The following is a 24,456-nucleotide window of genomic DNA, read 5'->3' on the forward strand; positions in this document are numbered from 1 at the left end:
TGTAGTATTCCAGTTTACAACATGGTAGTGTACAAATGGCCTGCATCAGTTATTAAAATCTGTGAAACAATCATGAGAAACTTTTTGTGGTCTGGATATGGAGAAACAAGGAAGTATAATAAATTTTCTTGGAAAAGAGTTTGTACTCCCTTCAGTGAAGGAGGTTTGGGGATTAGAAGACTTGTTGTTATTAATAGAGCTTTTCTTATGAAGATGATGTGGAAAATCAACAATTCAAAAGATGATTGGGCACTATTCTTTCAGGCTAAATACAAAGATAAAATGGGCAATGGAACACTAAGTGGCAGAAATCTTCAGTATGGCCAGGTTTGAAATGGGCATGGGAAACAATGAAAGAAGACACAAGATGGATTATTGGAAATGGTGATAATATCTCAGTCTGGTTTGATATTTGGATAGAAGATGAAGCAATATTTGATAGATTTAGACATCATAGATATGTTACTGAGAATAAAAACTTGAAGGTTTCAAATATCTTGTCATATGGGATGTGGTCTTATAATAATGCTCTTCATCGGATCTTTCATAATATTCAAATGCCTGAAGTTCTTGGAGGAGAGGATAAAATGGTGTGGACAATAAATCTGAAAGGAGAATTCTCTATCTCAGAGGCAGTTAATAAAATGAGCCACAAGGAACAGCCAGTAAATTGGTCAAAGTACTTATGGTCACAGTATCTTCATCCTTCTGTTGCTAGTAATGTGTGGAAATTTATAAAAGGAATATATATTGATGATAAGTGCATGATAGAGAATGGGTATGAAATTGTTTCAAGATGTTGCATTTGTGAAACTGAACAAGATAGTATGAATTACTTACTCTGGGAGTGTAGTTTCAGTGAGGTGATTTGGAGATGGATTTGTGCTATATTTCAATTCAAAGTGCCAAATTCCTTTGAAGACTTATGGAATAGTGCCTCCAAGTGTAGTCTATTGGTCAAACAAGTTTGGATAAATGTATCATGTATTATTCTGAAAGAACTATGGTTTTAGAAGAACAAAAGATCTTTTGATGAAATTAAGACAAGTATGCAAAGTTTCAAGGGAAGAATCATGAAATTAGTGAATGAGTGTGGATTAAGAATTACAGGTACCAAGTGGAATCAGAACTATGATAAAAAAATCATTGAAAAATTTCAATTGGGATTCAGTCATTCCAGGTTTCAGTACATTAAAACATGTTATTGGTCTCCACCTGAACAAGACTTTGTGATGTTCTGTTGTGATGGATCATCATTTGGTAATCCTGGCTCTGCTGGATTTGGTGTTGTTGTCATAGATTCAAATTGTCAGGTGTTAGGTGCCCTCTCTGGAGGTATTGGTGTTAGGTGATTTAGAAAAAAAAAGTCACTTAATTATTTTAATGACCCATCATAGTACGATATGGAATTGTAAGGGCACATACTAGTGCAACCAAAAATGCGTAAGAACAAAAAAAAAAGCCAGGCTTATATCAAGTTACCAACTGGTACGCAAAGAATGGTTGACAAATTGTGGGTCTAAAATGAATAAGTGAAGATGCTTATAATATTGCATATTCCCCAAGCAGTTAAAGGTAGGTTTGTACGCATAACCATGCCTTAGGAACAATTTGTAACCATTGATGATAGCTTTTGCGAGACCATAGGTATAAGATGCTATGCAATACTATTAAATATGCAATAACCATCAAGTCCTTTTGATGTACACTAGCTAGAATTTAGAAGGGGTGGTGAGACCTTACATGTATAATATGTGCTAGTAGTTTTCCAAACGCAAAATTTCTTGGGAACTATAAATAGTCCAAAATGTCAAAACATTCACCGGATCCGTAAGTCACTTTAATGGTCCGCATTCTGTATGAATATTTTTCTAAATTTCACCTTGTTTTCTTTGTAATATGGATTGTTTACCATTTACATCTTATGATGGTCTCGGTCCTGTTTTTCTGAAGACTTTGAGAAGTGAGCGATATGCTTTCTTACTTAAAAGCAATCGCGGGGGTGGATGGAGGTGGGGTACTTTAGAAAACACTTATTGAGGGATATGTCGTCATTTCGCATTCTGTCAATCTTTCTCCCGGTTTTGTTCACTCAAGTAAATTGATGTTCGTATGAATCCTTTAAAAACGATCATCATGTCACAACCAAAGTGCCTTTATGGTTATGCCCAAAGCATGTATGAGTCAATTCCCAACATTTAATTGTCGGAGTCAATATGGATTCAATAATCTAAATACTATAATGATTTACATTTTACTAGATTGACTCACTAGTTTCTCTAATACATTAGAGACTATAAAAGATGCATTCAATTACATTCTCATCATTGTGAGCTTCCACATGATATCCACTTGCATGGATTTCTGTGGAATTTAAGAAGGTGTGATTATCTCTTGGTACATGTAGATATTTTGTGACGTCTTTGTTCTATTTTGAAAAAATATTTTGAGTAGTGATGCGCTCGATGATCCAATCCTCGTAGTCACATTATAAAGAATTAGTTCAACAACTAGTTTAAATCCCTTAAGCTAATGGAAGAAAAACAATTATGAGTTAGACACTTGGGTCTTGAGAGTTTGAACAGGTGGTGTGGCCTTATTACGTTATAAAAGTGGGATTCAACTCATGTACTTTAGAGTGAATATATATTCCTTAAGTTCTAGAGACTTTATGTCTCGTGTTTTCATTCCACGAGTACATACATTGGATCTAGTTCAACTGAATAAGATAGTCAGTTCGCTAGGAAAATTTCTTGTTGCCACTAAAGTTGATGTGAAACTTGGTTGTTACCATGATACACGTACAGATTACATTGTATATACCAACACCTATGACAGGTGCATTTCCAACTCTTTTATTTATGATGAGAGCTAGAATTACATTTTAGCTGATCCCATGTTCAGTTGATACTTGTACTTTGAAATAAATATATTTGAATTGAGTTGGTACAACCAATTAAAAAAAATACACAATTCAACTATAACCAATATCATATTCAAGAGAACAAATAGCATTAAAACCAAAATTCTTAATGATTAAGATTGACAAATATTCAAATTAACTGCTTAAAAGATGCTGGCTTATTTTACAACAAAATTAGAATTACACATGTTCTAAAAAACAAATAAACAAGCCCAACAAGTATTCAACTTTAAAGTACACATCAATTACATATCTTAAACTTTGGAATCGCTCCATATAAATAAAACCAGAACGGAAGCGTACGTTCATGCCCAGAACAAGCTGGAACAGTACGAACAGGGTACCGACTCCCACGGTTCAGAAGCTGGAACAGTATAGATGGGGTACAAGCTCACCCGGTTCAGCTCGATCGGGTTGGTCAGGTCGCGGGTCCAATCCATGAAACCAGGAAAAGACCGGCAAAAAAGATGAAGTAGAACACATTGATTATTAATAATTTTCCATCAAATGCAGGCATAACGTATCACGCAAACTGGTTGAAGATAGGGAAAAAAACAAAAAAAAAAAAAGTATCATACTTACACGTTTCATATTCACACTACATAGTCAATTACAGATGGGTATTCTCCCGATCATACCATCATGTTTACACACACAAAATAGGTCGTAACAATCTAAAGAAGGTGACAGAAACTCTAGCCAAACTAGTGTACACACACATGTCTAATTGATGGATGGATAGATGTAGAGACAAACAGTATCATGATTAAAATAAATACATGCTCTTTATCTTACTAATATAAAGAAAAGGAAATTTTTGTTGAAGTCTTTTTGGTTGGTCATAAAAAGCCAAATTAGTTTAATGTCACCCTGATATTACTAATATGACCTTAAATATTAACCATTACTATGCATTTATATTCAAGGATCAAAATGTACATTGGATCAGTGTTTGTATATTCACAAAAATGTCATTGTTTTAAAAATAGATTAAAAAATTTAAAACATACATATTTTTAAAAATACACATCGTATTTTTATAAAATTAATATATTTGAAAAGCTCTTTGAATTATCTACGTAATGAATATAAACAAGAATATTAAATTTTTACTCTAAGAATTTCTTTTTATTATTATCATAAAAAATCCAATTTAAACATTGCATCACATATGTGGCCTTACTAGTTGTTTATAAATAAAACAAACATATAGAGTACGTCAAATCAGAGATTGAAAGAACATATTTTTGTCTTTTGAAGAAGAGGACGGACGTATGTACTTATAAATTTAGTAGACAATCATGGAACATGGAAAAATCAATTTAAAAAAAAAAATTAAAAAAGAAACAATAAAAAAAAAACTTAAACTTAGCCACCAACCACCACATCCATCAAATGAGCCGCGAGTAGTTCATTCAGAGGTGCCGGACCTGATTGCCGGATGGGATCGAGTCGGGGTTGATGTTTCAATTTGGGTATGTTTCCTTTTAGCTGCAAATGATGGATTAGGTTTATGTTTTTTGTTCATTTTTTCGATGTGTTATGCGTGCGTCAAATTTTTAGTTTTAATCTCTCCTTTATGTCTTGACTTATTTCCTTGGATTGGCTTAATTCAATTGCTATGATCAAAATGAGGGTCTGATTTTGTAATTCTTCTGTGGAGCGGGGTTTCATGTTCTTTGTACCATTTTCGTTTGTTGTCTAGTTGATTCTTTAATGGTGACTGTTTAGAGTTGATTTAATTTCTGTTGGTGACTTTGATAAGTAATTGGAGAAGCAATTTGGTGATAACAAATAAGTTTAGTAAGTAGTAGTTCTCAATTTTAGAGATGAAAATTCTAGTTATCCATCATCAGGGAAGATGGTGTGATACAAATCGGCCGTGTTAGTGCATTTGTAGAATCGGCCTTTAAATCGGCATGTTTTTCAGAATTTTTGTTTTTCTTGACCTCAAAGTCTTGCCTTGAAAAGTGCCCTCCTAAGCTGTCTTCTGTTGGATGGGTAGTAGCCGCGTGTTGTCAATTACTTCTTTTAGGGGAAAGCGTTGGTGCTTTTGGTGTAGTCAACATTAATTTGGTGCGGCTAGATATATGTTTCACTTGAAGAAGTTTTTGGACCCTGCTCCCACCTTTTTTCCCTTTATCTTTCTTTATTATTTGATTTTCTTTCGTTGGAAAGTGTTGTAGTCGGCATTATTTTCGTGCGGCTGGAATTATGTTTCTCATGAAGACGTTTTGGACCCTGTTCCCACCAGGTTCGGTTCCCCTGCTGTTTTTTGATCATCTTATTTTATTTACGCTTCTTTTTAAAGATTAGCTCCCTAGTAATTTTATCTTTCCAGTAATTTTTATGCAAATTTAATTCTAGGTAAAAAAGAAAAAGAAAAAAGGTCCATATTGGTTCATTCATTTTGTATTGCCAGTAGTTTTTAATTTTATCCATCATTTTACACGTCTGCTTTTACCCTTATTGATACTCAACAGTTGATGGTTTCGTTTATTGCATAGGTACGGCATTTCAGTACCCCATCTATTTTATCAGTAGTTTTACATATCTTTTTCTTACTACTATTTTCTTCTAATTTAAACATCTCAATTGTTGATCCTCTCCGACCTAATTCACCTCTTCCATTTCATTTGGTAAGACATGTCTATTATCGCATGGAACTGTCAAGGTTTAAACCAATCACCAACAATTCAACACCTTAATGGACTTATATCAATGTACAAACCAACCATATTATTTCTATCCAAAACTTTAGCCAATGACTGTCAAATGCTGCGAATTGCGCAGACTTTGCAATTTCCAAATCACTGTACAGTTCCTAAAATCGGCAGAAGGGGAGACTTATGTCTATTATGGAAAAATGAGGTCAACATCCAAATCATCTTGAAGTCCCAAAGTTATATTCATGCTCTCGTCACACCTGCTGCTCCAACCCAACCTTGATTTTGCACGGGTATATATGCCCCACCACATCCAGACCCAAGGAAAAACCTGTGGGAAGATTTTCCAACAATCTTTCATAGCACTTCAACACCTTGGCTGCTACTGGAGATTTCAACGAAGTTTTGGACCAATCGGGAAAAAAAGGAGGCAGACCGGTTACGTATGCACAAACGCAACTGTTTCTCAATTTAATAGATCAGATGCGCTATATAGATCTAGGATTCAGAGGAGACCCGTTCACCAGGACAAACAACCAACAAGGTCATGACAACATCCAACAAAGACTTGATAGAGCAGTAACAAATCAGCATTGGAGAACAACCAACCCCCATGCTGGAATCACGCACCTGCCACGAATAGCCTCAGATCATGCTCATATCCTTCTTCAAACGAAAACCTTGGACTGGCAAGTGAGTAAGAATTATAAATTCGTGCATATATGGCTATCTCACCCTCAACTTCATAAAGTGGTTACCTCGGCATGTGATAGACTACAGGACTCGGATCCACCTTTGAACCTCCATCTCAAACTCATCTCAACTAGTGAAACTCTTACAGAATGGAATAAGATTAATCTTGGCCATCTACCCACTTTAATCAAAAAGTCAACCGCGAAAATTAAAGATGCCCAAAATTAATGTGCTATGCAAACCAGAGCTGCACTGGAAAACTGGATTCAACAAGAAAAGCAACTCTGAATTGAACACCTGAATTTTTTGGATTGCCAAGCAACATATTGACAGCAGAGATCTAGAATACAATGGCTTCAGTCAGGCGACCGTAACACCACATTCTTCCACACAAAGGCCACAATTCATAGAAGCTGCAATAATATACAACAAATTCAGGACCATCAAAACCATTAGATTAACGACAAAGAAGACATTATCAGGATCATGCTTGAACACTTCACAGATCAGTATACGGCTCCAAATACAATAATTGATGAAAACTTGTTCGAGACAATAACACCAAGGTTAACCCCCCGACAATGTGAGAAACTAACAGCGGAAGTCACCACTGAGGAGATCAAACAAGCGCTTTTCTCCATAGGATCGTACCGCGCTCCAGGACCAGATGGATTCACCAGTAAGTTTTTTAAAGTTTTCTGGGAAACAACCCAACCACAACTTATTGAAATGGTCCGAAGTTTCTTTGAGTCATTTAGCATTCACCCTCTCATGAACCACACTAACATCACTCTAATCCCAAAGATTGAACATCCCTCAAAACCATCTCAATTTAGATCGATAGGGTTATGTAATGTCACTTACAAAATCATCTAAAAGATCTTGGTCAATCGCATACGACCTCTACTCCCATTTTTGATAAGCCCATACCAAAGTGCCTTTATGCCTCAACGATCCATTCATGATAATATAGCTATCGCAACCGAACTTTTTCGCCACATCAGAACATCATACCGTACGAAGGATCCTAAAATAGCACTGAAACTAGACATTCAAAAGGCATATGACTCCTTGGACTGGGGATTTATCAAAAAGGCTTTAACCAGCTTAGGCTTACCCTCCAACTTTGTGGATTATATTATGCTATGCATATCTACGGTAACCTACTCAATCAATATCAACGGCACGCCGCATGGATACATCACTCCAACCAGGGGAATACGACATGGAGACCCTCTCTCTTCTTATATCTTTATTATTTGTGCGGAAATACTGTCCACCAATTTGGGAATACTTGAAGCACAAAATAAGATAGAGGGGCTCCGCATTTCTCAAAAAGATCCACCAATACTGCATCTTATGTACGCGGATGATCTCTTGATAACATATAAAGCAACTCCAAAAGGCACCAATCACCTCAAACTACTGCTACAGGATTACGGCACCTCGGCGGGTCAACACATCAATGACTCTAAATCCACACTGATACATCACCCGAAACTAGAACAACCCCAAATAGATAAGTTAACCCAAGATTTCAAAATGCCAACAACATCGAACCCCCTACCTAGGAGTACAATTTAAACATGGTAGATCCTCTAGCCACATATTTTCCCCTCTGCTTCAACGGCTGGCACGCAAAGCAAAAGGATGGATGACCAAATGCCTCAACCAATCGGGAAGATTCGAGCTCATAAAATCATCACTAACTCCTACTGCCAACCACCTCATGCAAACCCAAATCCTTCCTTCTCATATCCACCAAAAAATGGATCGTATCACGACAAACTTCTTCTGGGGTCGCGATTCTTCAATCAGAAAACTCCACCCACTGGGAAAAGACAAGCTCCACAAACCCAAATCACAAGGAGGCTCGGTATCCGAAGTAGTAAGGAACACAACAAAGCACTGCTCATGAAATGAGTTTGGCACATTCACCAAAACCCTAACACTATCTTAGCATACTATATAATGCAAAATACCTTGATCAGACCCCCATTTTCGAAAATATCCCACCACTCCCGTCTTCATCTAGCCCTCAATGGAGGCAAATGGCCTCGCTCATACCATTTTTTTAAATAACATCTCTTCCACAAAATAGGAGATGGATTACACACCCCCATACAAGCAAATTGGATACCACAATTTCAAAATACCATTAACCCAGCTTCTTGTTATCCAAAACAATCAGTAACAGACATCATCAACCTATCAACCAGGAATTGGGATCATGAAAGATTAAGCCTACTACCCCACCCTATAATTCAAAGAATCATCAACGTCCACATCCCACTGAACAATCAACCCGATAGGATCACATGGCCTTTTACAAAAAGCGGAAAATATACTACTGCTTCAGGATACAACTGCCTCATTAGCGCTTCTGCGCAAACTCACCAAAACTCCCTTCCACCATCCAACTTCCTTTGGACATTCCCCCCAAAAGTACAACTTTACTTATGGAAAGCAATTAATGAGGGTTTTCCAACCCTCAACATTCTTCATCGCATCCATCTCACCAACTCCAATCTATGCTCTCAATGCATTTCTAATCCTGAAACATCCAGTCACATTCTGCTACACTATCAGACAACAATGGATTCTTGGAACCTCTTACTAAACCACCTCAGAAACTTTCACGTCGCCTCGCAAGGCATACCCATTTCACTACCTCACCAAACAACCATATCCGAACTCCTTCAAACAAAAGTACCTGCACCGATAACCACAACCATCTGCTTCCTTTTTTGGTCCTTATGGTTAACCAGAAACGATGTGATGTATCGCCAACAACAACAAAATCCGATAAATGTAATACAAATGTCCATCAAGCTCCAGCAGGAATATTCTTGGGCCCAGACACACCTCCCACCAGTGCTCCCTGGGATGCAGCCATATCCAAACCCAGCACAAAGAACAATAACAACTTCAACCATCTTTGTAGGATGACTCAAGCCTCAATCAGATTGGATCAAAATTAACACGGACGACGCAACAAGAGGAAACCCCAGAATAGGTATTATTTGTAGAAATAAGGAAACCAACACTATCCTAGCAATAACACAACCTCTAGGCATCACCACAACACTTGCAGCGGAGACCTGGGCCATTCACATAGCCTCTAAAACGGCGACGGAACGAGGATGGTCAAAAGTCCAATTTGAAACAGATTCGGAAAATTTAATGATATTTATAACCTCAGATACAGATCCCCCTTGGTATATATCCGACCTGGTTGCAGAGATCAAACAAAGGCTCGCCCAAATCCAGCAATATACCGTTAGTCACGTATACCGAGAAGCAAACCAAGCGGCAGATGGTTTAGCAAACCGAGCAGCGGATGATTTCTGCATAGGGAAACTCACGACAACAATATGGGAACATACAATTCCATAATTTATCAGTTCTATTTTAATAGCAGATTCTATAGGTATTACGCATCCCGTGTAATTTCAGTCTAATCTAATAAATTTCATGCTTCAAAAAAAAAAATACCATACCACAATCATGAATCAAGCAGGTTACGTCTCCTAGTTTAAGAATAAAAAAATCAAACAAGTGATGCGCATCAATCGGTACCAGTGACGAATATGCCATCTCATAAAGCATAGACATTATATCATCAAGCAGTTATGAATCATGTGTATCAGTCAAACCAAAATTGTGCCTACCATGTTAATCATATTCATTTTCTTATATTTGATTAAAAAGTTAATGTATACCTTCTACGATTAGAAAATAGAACGACCAAAGGTAAGATTTTGAAGATCAAATGATTACCAGAAAATTGTCGGGATATATATAATAAAATTCAAATCAGGATATATATAATAAAAACACAAAATTGGTCAAAAAGACCAAAACACAAAATTCCTGGGTGAAATAGATTATTAGATTTTGATACTGTTTATATAGCCAAACATCAGAAATATACTGTTTATATAGCCAATTTGGATATTTGGCCCAGGAAAATAAAAATAAAAATATATGTCTTACCTAAAATACCCCTAACCTTCTAAACTCTTCTTTTCAAAGAGAATTTATTTCTCTTTTCAAAACCTCCTCGTCCCGGCAGAGCTCGTTTATTCCTCACCTGCAGAATTCGATCAAAGTTTCAGAGCTCGTGTCTTTTTCAGATCTGGTTGATCAATCATGGTGATTAATGATTGTTGAATAGTTTGTTGAATCGAAGTTTCAATTGGAGTTTCAACTGTTGAATCGAAGTTTCATCTAATAGCGTCGAACGGTAAATTTCAATTGAAATAATTTTGATTTGGTTTTTATCCAATTGAAGTTTCTCTGTCGATTTTGAAGTAATTTTTAGTAGTTGATGATTTTTTATGAATTTGAAGATTAATCTTTGTTAATTTTTGATTTTAGATGTTGATTTGGAATATCCAGGGTTTAGTTGATTATGTGACATTATTTGGGTTTGTCTCGAATCATGTTTTCTAGGGTTTAGTAATCTTATTTTCAATGCAATATACACAGATGCAAACCAATTCTAGGTTTAGTAATCTGATGATGATATCTCAGCTATGTATTGCATAACTAGTTATGCACATTTTCTTTGTACTGCATAACTGGTTATTCACATTTTTTTTGTACTGCATAACTTGTTATGCACATTTTCTTTGTACTGCATGACTAGTTATGCATATTTTTTTGCATATATTTGTACTGCATAACTTGTTATGCACTTTATCACATTGCGAAGGAGCTGATTGAGAGATTCAATTTACTCAACAAAGATAATCTGAAATTCAAGCTCAGGTTCGTTCGTTTTATCTTTGATTCTGATCTTGTTTAACTTTGATTCTGATCTTGTTTAATCTTGATTCGATTCTAGGTTTTAGTTTCTTTTAAGATTATGATCTATTATTTTAAGTTACAGAGTTTAATTTAGGTTTTCGAATGGATTTTTAGATATTTTAAGCTTGTTTTTGAATTTACGATCAATGCAGATCTTTTCGATTCAATCTTTAAGTTTCGATTTCACAGAGTTCCAACTCCATTGCACTGTACTCATCTCTAAAGTTCTCCTAAAACTGCAACATGATTTAATAACACTCATCAGGGAAGGCATAACTTTATATGCATAACAGGTTATGCAGATACTCTAAACAAATCATAACTTGTCATGCAGTCAATGTTGGATCTGCAAAAGATGTTATGCAGTTAAACAATGTGTGATGTAGGGTATGCTTAACCAATATAATAAGGCTTTTTATATGTATAACAAGTTATGCAGAAACTCTAAATAATGCATAAAAGGTCATGCAGTTATTTTTGGATATGCATAAGATGTTATGCAGTTAAACAATGTTTGTATTTTAACTGCATAAGCAGTTATGCATAATAAGTTATGCAGTTCACCATGTTTGCTTTTACTGCATAACCAGTTATGCATAATAAGCTACGCAGTTCAGCATAGTTGCTTTTACTACATAAGAAGTTATGCATAATAAGCTACGCAGTTATGCATAGTTGCTTTTACTGCATAACCAGTTATGCATAACAAGTTACGCAGTTATGCATAGCTTCTCTTACTGCATAAGCAGTTATGCATAACGTTATGCATAGCTATTTTTACTGCATAACCAGTTATGCATAACAAGTTATGCAGATACTCTAAATAATGCATAACAAATCATGCAGTTAATTTTTATATATGTGCATAATGATTCATGCATTATTTATTTTGGCTTCATAGTGTTTTTTTAGATGTTATGCATTAAAACAATAAGTGACGCAGGGAAGGCGTAAAAACCCTTTTATATGCATAACTACTTATGCAGATAACCTAAACAATGCATAACTTGTCATGCTGTCAATGTTGGATCTGCATAAGATGTTATGCATTAAAAAAATAAGTGACGCAGGGAATGCTTAACAAAAACAATAACACTTCTTATATGCATAACAAGTTATGCAGATACTCTAAACAATGCATAACAGGTCATGCAGTTATTTTTGGATGGTTTCTGATGAATCTGCTACTGTTGATGGTTAGGAGACGGTGGAGGAAATCGATTTCTGATGGTTTTTGGTGTAGGGAAACAGTGGACGAATTTGTTCCTCTTCTAGTTTGTGAGAAGATGAAAAAGAAGGATGTTGGCGGTTTTCATCTGAAGAGAGAAGGAGAACGTGGTTTTGTTGAGGAGACGGAGAACGTGCAGTTACAAAAGGGTAATTGGGTCAGTTTCAATTAAAAAGTTGAACCGTCCATTTGACCCGAACGAAACTTCTACCAGTCTATATGGCCCAGAAAACTTGTGTTTTTGGCTATATAGCCCATTTCCTGTAATAAAAATTCTAATCACTTGTGTTCAAAATTCTCAATCAAACACAGCGATCAAATATGGAATAGCTATGCTATGCTACGATTATGTTTGGTGCTGAACAGATTCAATTCTCATTGATTTGATTGCTGGGAAAAAAATAGGAGAAAATATGAGAAAATATATTCAACTTATCTGATTTGACGTTGACGATTCCATCAATCCATTGATTCAAAAACAGTGTATTTGATAGCAACTCAAAAGAAAAAAAATCAAAATCCATTACCGCAGGGTAGAGCTCGTGCTGATAACGTTTTGTTGTGGAAATGTAGGGAAAGAAAATATTGATTAGCATCAACCTTATTACATGGCTATAGTATCCTTTATATACATGGAGAAGTAAACCCTAACTATATAGATGGGCCGCACATTTATAGGACGTAAAATTGTTATAAATCAGATAAAATTATGACTAGGATGGGTAAACTATGCCATGTCATCTACACATTCGTCTTAGAGGTTAGGGTTAGAGAAAGATTTTAGGGATTTTGGATGTGTATCCAACGTGTACGAAGACTTTTTTGTTCACACACATACCGTTGGAGAAGCTTCTATTTGTCTTGGTTTCACGTTTGTAGTGAAAAAAAATGAAGATGTTTCTGTGGTCTAAATGCATGTCTCGATTTAGCTAATTATGGTGAGAAAACTATATTTTTTTTGGTTTGAAATCATGATTTATATTGAAAATATGTAGTAATTAGGAATTTGTAGGAAAAAGTTAGTTACTTTGGTTCTGCATCTAGATGACTGAGGAAATTGTTGTTTTCCCTTCAAGAAAATCGAGAATACTGAGTCGAATAGTCATCAAAAAATTTCTTATTATCTCCATAAATAATCTTCTTAACCGTGATTGATCTTGTCTTCTTCAAAACTTTTTCTTTATTTTTTAATAATTTTGTTTATGTTTATTTATTTTCTTCTTTTATAGTTTTGATTCTTTGAATTTTTCATCATAAATAGCTTTCATCTATCTGCAATGTTTTAATTCTCGGTTTATTCTGTATTGGTATATATTTCTTCCTGATCTTCAAGAAAGTGAAAACGAAACAAACGATAAAAAAAGATTGAAACACTTCAGGGTTTTATTGAAGAGAAAAAAATACATACAATCCCTTATTACCGATCAAATAAAAAATAAAAATACATACAATCACGACGATCCATTTCCCAGAAAGTGTATTGATCTACAGGGTTCCAACATCTAGTAAAGCTATGGAACTGGAGGAAGAAGATGAATAGCGCTCAAGGGAAAGTTGCTTTGCTTATTACTATTTACTTTGTTGTATTCAATCAAATTCCTTTTAGACTTTTTTCATTGTTCGCTAATGGATAACTAAACTTTTCTCTATAGCAATTCTTTATTCTGCATCATGAAAGGATGTAGATGGGGAAAAACAATTTGTTGGTTTTTTAGGAAAGTGAAGAGATCACGGTTCGGGCGAGACTCCTCAACCGAGCAAACTTCTTAACCTCACACATATGCATTGCACGGGAGTGCTTTGAGTTCGAGAGATCAATCTGTAGGACTCCGACCTAAACCAAGTCAATGGACGTTCCAGAGTCAATTCGGTCACAAAGACGGAGATGGGTTGATTTGTATGAGGGAAGCTGAGAATTTTGGGATCAATAATGATCAAGAATCGTGGATGTGTTGAAGGTTTCTGCAAGTATGTGAACTGTGTAAATAAGTTTTCGATCGAGGGAATTGCTGTAAATGAATGTTGTCCTTTCAGTCATCGATTTTAGACTTATTTATATTGTCAAAATAGTGAACACCTTGATCCCAGTAAGTGTGACGGTTTCTTGAATGAAAGAGTGGGAAAGTGGCATATCCTGGTAAAATCAGTCCCATGTCGTGCAAAACTTGGTTGATCGTCCACCCACTACTTTGCTAACTCCTTCAACTGCTTGCAAGACTTACTCACATTTCTCATCGTGGATGAACACACGTGTTATAGGCCGCTAGACCAAAACCCTAATCGAAATCCCCATGTGACGTGATTGATGTCTCACGAACATGGAGTCTGCAAAGCAGACGTGTATTTGATTAGTCAGTCGTTGACTTGATTAGACAGTGAGTCTAAGTTTTGTTGAATTGAGCATGATTGACGAATGCTCAGTGATTCATGAATTAAACGATGTTGATATTGCTCCTCTGAGAAAATACTGTAAATTTGACGAATTGTTAAATATTGATAATATTCGGCGAAATATTGATAGTTAGATCAATATTCGAGCAACTGAGCGAATATTGCTCAATTCGATAAATTACTGAATATTGATAGTTGGATCAATATTCGAGCAACTGAGCAAGTATTGCTCATATTCGAAGAATTACTGAATATTGATAGTTGGATCAATATTCGAGCAACTGAGCAAGTATTGCTCTATTTGACGAATTACTGAATATTGATAGTTGGATTAATATTCGAGAAACTGAGCAAGTATTGCTCAATTCGACGAATTACTGAATATTTATAGTTGGATCACTATTCGAGCAACTGAGCAAGTATTGCTCAATTCGACAAATTATTGGTGACGTAACCCAATAAAATATTCGTAGCCTACCAAATATTATATAATTAATCCAGATTTTGATTGCTGGTTGAACATAAATTTATTAGTGTTTGAAATTGCTCAAAATCGTGATTTGCAGAGTATTTATTCAAAACCCTAATTTTAATCAATTATTCATCAATTGATGATTTATTGAAAATAGGCCACTGAGTGAAGGAGCACCCAAGTGCTCGAGTGAGCGTGCACCAGAGTTCTTTGTTGACTGGTTAGTGAAAGGATGATTAAATGCTGGTTTAATCATTTATTAGAATAGTGCTCGTCTGAGCATTAGGTGATAAAACCTAATTATGGAGAAGAGAGGGACCGACCAAGAGGGCATGAGACCGGCTCTTGGTGGACGTGGGACCAGCTGATGGTCGTTCGAGAAAATTCCAAGTTGGTTGGAAAGAGTTTGGACCCAATATGAGCAATTGAGCAAATTAGGTTAAAATTATAAAGATGTGTGGGACCGGCTCCTTGCAAGCCTTAGGGACGGCCTTGGTCGGTCAAGGAAGCATGCCCGTGTCACCATAATGTTCGTGTCTCAGTCCTGAGAATTTTTATATTTTCTGGTGTGCGTTTGAGCAATATCTTGGATTTTCAGAAGGGTTTGATCCTTGACTGAAATTATTGATTTTGCTCGAATGAGCAAGTAGGACTTTGCTCGTTCGATCAATATAATTGAGAATATTAAAATAATAATATTTTAATGTTTTTCGTGAATAGCCTAGTTGGTCATGTGACCATTTGAATTTTTGGCTTTTTCATGGTTTGAGCAATATGTGAGAAAATATGAAGAAACCAGGGTTTTTTGCTCAAACGGAGGAGTTTCATGAGATGAGGGAAATAATAATTATGAAAACAAGGGATTGCAAGGTGTGGGACCGGACATGGCAAGGGCATGACGGACCGGCTAGGTATCCCGGTCCCGCAACACCTTCCCCTATTTTTACTATTATTTTTCATGAAACCGTGAAAATATGGAGAAACTGTGAGTTTTGCTCAAACAAGGAAAAATGCTTGAATGAAGGAGTCTTCATGAGGTCATGAAAAAAAAATAATAAAAATAAAGAAAAATAAAGGAAGTGGCGTGGGGGACCCGCCATGGAGGCACGACCGGCTGGCCGATGGGCCCGGTCCTTAGGAGCCTCTTTTATATTTATTTTTATTATTTTGTCTCTCCTATTTTGCATGGGTTTCCTCGTTTGTCCATATTTTCGAATGCTCGTTCATGCATTTTGGTGCTCGTTCATGCATCATCGTTGAGTACACTTGCACCATTTTATTGGGGACCAGATGCCCGATTAATCGGAGAATATTGTTGAGTAATTATTACTAATTCATGAAATTCAGCGGAGAATGATTCATGAAACAGAGTAATAAAATGAATTGAGTATCTATTACTAATCCATGAAATCCATGAATTAAATTAGTTTGATGTTTGGATACTTAAAAATCAGAATTGGTATTGTAGAGGTATGTATCGTTTCAATTTTGAGATGAACCGAAGGAATTAAAGGTCAGGGAAGAAGATGTAGGGCGACGTATTTAGGTTAGTCAAAGTTTTAAGGGCTTTTAAGTCTTCTTCAACTGATACATTTGAGTTAACTGTCGTTACCCGTTTTTTGAAGAAAAAAAAAACATGATGTAAAATGTCAAACTCGACCAGTTTATATGACAACTCCAAAAAACGTTCATTTTGTTAATTATAGTTCAAAAAGTTGGCCACTTTACAAAAAGAGGAAGGATCTCTTCACACTTTTATTATCACACTATCTTACATGTTGGACGCTATATTTGTGAATAAAAGCCAAACGTAACGGATTTGAAACTAATACTTTGAGGATATGTTCTTCTTACCAAGTTCTACATACCTACCAAAAATGAGCTCATTCTGAAATATAAAACCTCACAATCTACCGGTCTTAATTTCGACGGCCAGAAATCTACATATTTTCAACGACTCATTTTCAAAGTAATAGATGATGATGTTATACGTCTCAGAATACGCTCATTTTCGGTAGAAAAGTAGAGCTATGTAATAGTAACATATCTCAAAAGTGTTAGCTTCAAATTCATTACGGGTTTTAATTCGCAAAAATGATATCTAACGTGTGAGATAATATGATAATGAAAATTGTGAAGAGATCTCCTCGAATAAAGAAAAAGAAAAAGAGCCCAACAAAAAAGCCAATGATGCCCCAAAAAAACGTTCTTTGTTTAACAAATCAAACCACAAGAAGTCCACCACTACCACTTCCACTATTGGTACCTGGTGAACCATTTCCAAAGCTCAAAAAGGCAAAACACTTCGAAGAGGGATTTACATCCAACCAAATTGAATTCCTCTCTCCAATTTCCATGTCAAATCCCTAAACTGTCATAATCCTAATTCGGGTTTAAATCTGATCATATGGGATGCAAATTTGAGGATTCACTTGATTAGTTCGCTTAATTTTTCCGGGAAATGAGTTGCCGTTAAAGTTTTCAGATGACACTTCCATCAACAACAATGAAGTTATGGTGTATACACCATATTACTGTTACAACAGTGGAGGTCGACCATAAAAAATTGTTATTGTATATTGATTATGGCTGGCACACCGTATAGTACCTAGACTTCTCCGAAATACGTGAAGTTAGTGGCCGACCAACCAATTACCAGCCGACTTAACCAGCCGACTTAATCAAGTGGAGATAAACGTGAAGAGCTAATTGTCAGCTAATGGTGACACGTCAACTTCAAACGTGTCTTGTAATTGTTCTTTGCTTATCATATTTTGTACGCTATAAATACCCTTTATGGTACCTTATAAACGATAAAAGAACATTAGAGAAATGTAACAGTAACAACAAGAGGAATAAGAACCACTTCTTTACTTTCACTTCCAAACTCTAGTAGTCACTTTTAGTGCTTCGTATTAAATACACACTAGTGCATGTATGTATAACTAGTATGTTAGCCTCACCATGTATATGCCAGTGCTAATTACTACTTAGTATGGTTAGTGGACAAACTATAAGTTAGTGGAGCAGTTTACTGTTAAGGAAGTCGGTTTAGTGTTTGGAAATATCATACCATTTCATAACACGTTATCAGCATGAATTGTTCTTTGGTAATCGTCAGAGACTGACGATACGGAAAAGGATAATTCTCTTCAACCCTTCCATATTTTATTCAAATATTGTTGAGTAGTTATATGTTTAAACTTTTATTATGTCTAACTTTGTTTCCTATTTTGATTATGACTTGTTAAAGAGGAAGTTGGACATCTTACCGTATTTTGCATGTGCTATTCGGGGCACAGAAAATTATGCGGTATATGAAGAAATATCCAAAATAGGTAGGTATAGCGTTGACTCATATTTGTGGAATTATTCGATTTCCGAATTTAGCCAAATATTTGAGTTCTGTAGTGTTTTGCTGTTTTCCGCTTTAGCCACCCAACAAAAGGTTTTCCGCTTCCATTTGGATACCGTAGAGAATAAAATTACCTTTGTTGGTACATCACTAATTTTTGTGGTGTTAACGGTTTTTAATATCGATGGAGCGAGAAATTACTGCATCCTTGGGATAGCAAAATTTTATATTCCTATGGTAATCTTCATAATTCAAAGTCGTTCCCCTTAGGTCGGAATGCGATGAAAAATGGACACCAGGTTAACAAGGTTAGCCAATCTCTATCAGTGGTCATTGAAATGCCCTATAATTGATATTGAGACAATTTCTTTCAAGGTTAAAGAATGTGTTCATATTTCAACTTTGATAAATTAATATTTCGTCGAGCTTAATGGACGAAATTGGAGATTTTTCGATATTATGCTAGAACCGTATATATTGCATTTTGAGTGTTCTTTTTCTTGTTTCACCATTGATTTTTGTGGAAAATAGTTCGGCTTGATTTTATAGAAAACATATGCGCCGTATATAATATTGGGGGAGCAATAAGGAGAGTCGCACATTTTGCGCCCTTATGTGTCCTTGCTAGTTTTACGACGTGCATTATATACGCCAATTATACGCATCGACGAGCTTTAAAGATCTAGTGCTTAATTTGCACTTTGTATATGTTGGGCCAACAACAACGAGTGTTGCAAATGTTAACTGCCCCTCGTAGAAATACAAACGTCGAGCGATAATAAGTGTTGCATTGTTGTAAATGATATTTAGAGTTAATATCATGTCTTCTTGTCGCCTGAGCTATTACCTAAAATCACGAATTTGGTGAATTAAATTTGCAGCAGTACCTATGCAAATAAGTCTATATTTGGCAAAGATGAAAAATACAATTGTGGTAGGCATATTTGAATATGGGAACCACAATAATTATCAGGTTTGAGAACCTGGTAAACCCCGTACCACCAGAAGTGGAGAAATACGGGACGGTAACAATGATTGGTTTGAATAATCCATCTTTGATCTAGGTAGAGCTCTGCTATCGTTGTGACATAAAAGACACGATACGTGCATTTGAAATGCTGTTCATTTTGTTGAATCTCTATCGGTCGTCTTGGCAGGACTCATACTGATATTGAGATAGTGTCTACAGTCACAAAATTCGTATACAGTTTACTGTTAATTTTACATGGAAATGTAAATTCTTAAAATTATTCCAGCTGGACAGTAGACGAGAGAAGAAACCTGATCAGTTACCTCTCTTGGGTTACGTGTTATTGTTTTTTTCTGCACCCAGTTGCTCATTTGATAGGTTGAGCCATGCAGAACTGAGTGTTCTGATGACGATACATTCCCTCCTAAAGATCAAGGGGAGAATCTTCGACGGTATTGGTTAATTCCAATTGTGTCTCATCTTAATTCTCACACCAAGAGTGCCTGAGGTGTTGGAGATTACTCTGCTGCTAAATTTAGCAAGAGTACGCTTGCTTGATTCGGCGTAAATCAAAGTCCTTGCAAGGCATGCCATAGAATCGCGGCGACTGTTTCGTCTGAATATATGCTTAGAAGCATAGAAGAAAACCTCTAGTTTGAGGTATGCCAATCTAATCAGATAACGTCCATATTTTCTTTGAGTGACGAGTTGATATCTCTCCGGACGAGGAGCACGTCCATAAAAGTTGCGTTGATATCTTTTGAGAAAAAATATCCGCATATTGAAATTTGGTACCAATATGGATTAGGATGTCCTCGTACTCTAGAGAATGATATAAGATCATTATTAACTGATTGTTAACTAATTGTCGATAATACTCAGAGTAGCTACTAAAATCGATGTGGATGAATACCCCCCTTTGTAAAGGAATTATCGACAAAGTTTATATGATTGGCAAGTATGGACCTCGGTCCATATTAATGTGTTTTCTCCCTTATGTACTCTCTTGAGACCTTAGTCTCAGCATTGGTTACGTATTTCATGCTAATCAAAGATCGCAGTGAGGAAAAATAAGGTCGCTTGTTATTCAACACCATCTTGACAACGAGTTTCCACATATACTGACCAGGTTGATGGAAGTATGGTCTGGTAGTCATAAATGACTCGACATATCACCTGGGTACGTAACTGTGTAGATTTGAAATGAAACTCTTGAGTATTAGTCGTTGATGTTGTATCACCTTAGTGATGCTCTGGGCATTGATGGTGAGTATTTTATTGTTCTTATGCATTCACTGAATGGTTTTTGTTTATTCATTCATCAAGCATTTGAACTTATTGCTCATAAACAATTATCATGTTTTCTGTTTGAGACGTACTACATTCCATTGTTGTTGCTACTCTACTGCAAGATTTTGCAAATTTGATGAGAAAGTCTTCCCACCGTTTGAGGGAGGAAAGGCTGCAACCTGAAAAACGGCGTGAAGTATCCTGGTTTGCACAAAGATAAACCAGGATGTATCTCATCTTAATGCTTTCATCAGTGAAATACATACAGAAGATCTGATATCTTCAGAAATTGCAAATTAAATTGATTCCTTGAGAAGCTGTGAATGTAGTAGCTAGTTTGTTAGCTAAAACACACCTTGAGCATGAATGATAAGTTGACTCGAAATATTATGCTCCTCCTGAAAGCCAATCGCAATCATTAAAAGATATCACTCTCAAAGAAACTATCATAGGATCTGAATTCTCTGAGTATAGTTCTCATATTAAGAGAATGTCTCTGCAAAGGCTGTGAAACCTCAAAATGAGAGGATTTTCCATAAGACATGTATGCAACATGGAAATTTGTGATCGTAATACAATGATTGTTGGTCACATACTCAAAAGTATATAATGATGCTATCATAGATGATGTTGGTGTTAAACCATTATTTATAAGGGAATGTCATCAAAGGTATGATTGGTTAAAGGAGAGATCTAAGTAGAATACCAATTTCTTGCAAAATGCATAACATTGGTATTGCAGGCCAAACACTTGATAACGTGAGCTACTCTTAGCCACAGGTGGGTGTTTGCAGTTCCGATAATGTAACCCCTAGTGGTTACAGGTGGGTGTATGTGCATAGTGAGAAAAGTAAAGTTAACTAATGGCACAAAGTATTTTATAGGAACCTGAGATGGATTTCTTTGTAACGTATTCCCTATTATGGATGCAACTACCTTTTTGGTATTTTTCTGGCAGTCTTTAAGGACTCGATGTGCATCTAGTTGATATGGTTACTGCAGGTATGTATGAAAGATTAGATACAGAAAACTGCATGTAAATTATTGAAGTTTTTCAAAAGAATTGCCATGTCTATGCATTTGCTCAATAAGGACGAAAGTGATTAATCGTCCAAGTGAATGCTTATATTATCCAGGGATTTATGAACCATCTTACTGTGCATTGACTAGATTTTATACAACATCTATTTGATTGGAACTCCTGAAGAATTCTCCAAAGCACGAAAATGATTAAAGCAGGAGTTCGAGATGAATTCTCGGTAAAACATGGTTTGGTGGAGAATTGTAGCTTGAAGTCCATTAATATCGTCAACCTTAAGGGTTTAGCCATGTTTAAATGGACAAGCTGACATTGTTTCAGTCATTCGATCTCTTATATTTAAGATTGATCGACTTACACCTCAACAAAGGTAGCGTATCACTCTGTGGTCTGCATTACACAAAAGATGTGTAAATGGTATATCAGCTGAAATATGCAATAGATACCTGATATTGGATTTGTGGTAAACATGGCTCTGTCCCAGTACCAATATCGAGACATTGGTCCGAAGATAACCCCTTCATCTTCGTGGTACCATTAAGCTTGATCTTTTTTATGAAAGATCGCTGGATGTCTCCCACAGAGAAAAGCTAATCATACTGTTTAAGTTTTTATTTTTGGCAGGTTTGTTGATGCAGCTAAACATTTTCCTAGCTAATAGTTTGATAGTAGATGATACTTTTTCATCCTCCGATCGATTATGATTATTCAGACAAAGCTAGTTGAGAATAAATGGCCGAATCAATCAGATGATCATTACGAAATTGCACAGAGTAAAACAGGACCAAGTTCCACAAGTAAAGGAAGTTGCTGAAGACATTCAAGAATGGTTCGTGGTCTCCATGCAGTATCATCAGACACAATGATCAACTGAGAAGGCTTCTCATCAGGGGGAGTAAAGCCATGGAAGACTATGGATATGGGAACATCGGACATTACACAGTGTACTCTTTTTCCTTAGTCAAGGTTTTGTCCCACTGGGATTTCCTTGTCAAGGTTTGAACGAGGCATGCGATTCCAGTGATATCCGCAGTTCGACATGTTGTACTCTTTTTCCTTCGTCTTGATTTTTTGTCCTTTTGGGTTTTTCCGGACAAGGTTTTAACGAGGCAACATCTGGGGGTCCAATACTGTTTTGAGGACTCATGTTTTCCTACGTTCACGCTTTTTTCCCTCTGGGTTTACTGACGAGGTTTTTAATGATATAACAATCTTAGAACGGTGAACATCATGTAAAAGATGGATATCCATAGAATTTTGGCGGAATCAGTACTATTAAGTCAGGTTCTACCACCAACGATTTTCGTTGACAAGGGGAGAAAATTCGTAAACAATCATTATCACAAGGCTCCAACAGTTGCATTCTTCTTCTTTCGACCAGTTTTTATCCCTCCGGATTTTTCTGATAAAATTTTAATGAGGCAATATTCTTAGACGGTGGACTATCCAAGGAGGAGTGTTGTATACTGATTATGGAGGCAACTTCAAACGTGTCTTGTAATTGTTCTTTGCTTATCATATTTTGTAGGCTATAAATACCCTTTGTGGTACCTTGTAAACGATAAGCGAACATTAGAGAAATGTAACAGTAACAACAAGAGGAATAAGAACCAGTTCTTTACTTTCACTTCCAAACTCTAGTAGTCAGTTTAGTGCTTCCTATTAAATACACACACTAGTGCATGTATGTATAACTAGTATGTTACCCTCACCATATATATGCCAGTACTAATTACTACTTAGTATAGTTAGTGGACAAACTATAAAGTTAGTGGAGCAGTTTACTGTTTCGGAAATCAGTTGGAAATCAGTTTACTGTTTGGAAATATCATAACATTTCATAACAAATGTAACTAAATCAGATATATTAGTGACGTCATGCAGTAGTGATAAATTAATGATGGGTGTTTTAGACATTTAAGTAGCTCGAGAATCCGAGGTTATGCCCTAGTTTATGCCGTATTGTCTATACAATCTGGCTTTTTCCTTCACTCACTCGGTCTGTTTGTATCAGCAAAGAAAAAAAAAAACCATTTTAAGACGTGTAGCGAAAAAACACACAGAGATCAAAAGAATCTTCTTCTTATCTATGGTGCTAAGGTTTATTCTCTTCATAATCATTGTGGGTTTTCTTCTCTTAGATTTTAGATTTTGTATAAATTTTAGATTTTAGATTTTTTTCATCTTTTTCTAGAAAACAGGGAGAAAATTCTACATCCTCTACTGGTTTTTGGGTTTGTGGATTTTTGATGTTCTGGGTGTTTTCTTTTTCACTACCATGTGTTGTAAATATGACTCATAGATTTCTTATAACTCTGTTTTCTTCAGCTCGTCTCTGCTACTGTAATGGTAGGATTTTACCCTCTGCTATGTAATTGACGGAGTTAGATTAAACTTTTATTCAATTGAGAACGTTTAACTATTGTTTTGGAAGACATTTGAAGTATACAGTGATTGATTAACTCAATTTTCAAGAATTGAAAATTGATTTATTTTATTTTTTTTAGCGAAAAAGATACTGAAATCGATTGATTCTAGTCGAATCTACGGAAATTTGAAGTAACAGTGAACATGTAATTTGCTAGTTTGATTATATTTGATGGAAATTTGTAAACAA

The 24,456-nt window shown here is 35.9% G+C and overlaps 1 protein-coding gene across 1 annotated transcript; it reads left to right on the forward strand.

Moving 5' to 3' along the window:
* Positions 1 to 350: 350 nt before the first annotated feature.
* LOC113305463 lies at positions 351 to 1,352 on the forward strand. The gene is made up of 2 exons (XM_026554498.1): positions 351 to 863; positions 1,014 to 1,352. Exons 1-2 carry the CDS (start codon positions 351 to 353, stop codon positions 1,350 to 1,352), a joined length of 852 nt encoding a protein of 283 aa, XP_026410283.1.
* The last annotated feature ends 23,104 nt before the right edge of the window (positions 1,353 to 24,456 follow it).

The sequence above is a fragment of the Papaver somniferum genome, chromosome 8 (genome assembly GCF_003573695.1).
Source record: "Papaver somniferum cultivar HN1 chromosome 8, ASM357369v1, whole genome shotgun sequence".
NCBI classification, from domain to species: Eukaryota; Viridiplantae; Streptophyta; class Magnoliopsida; order Ranunculales; family Papaveraceae; genus Papaver; species Papaver somniferum.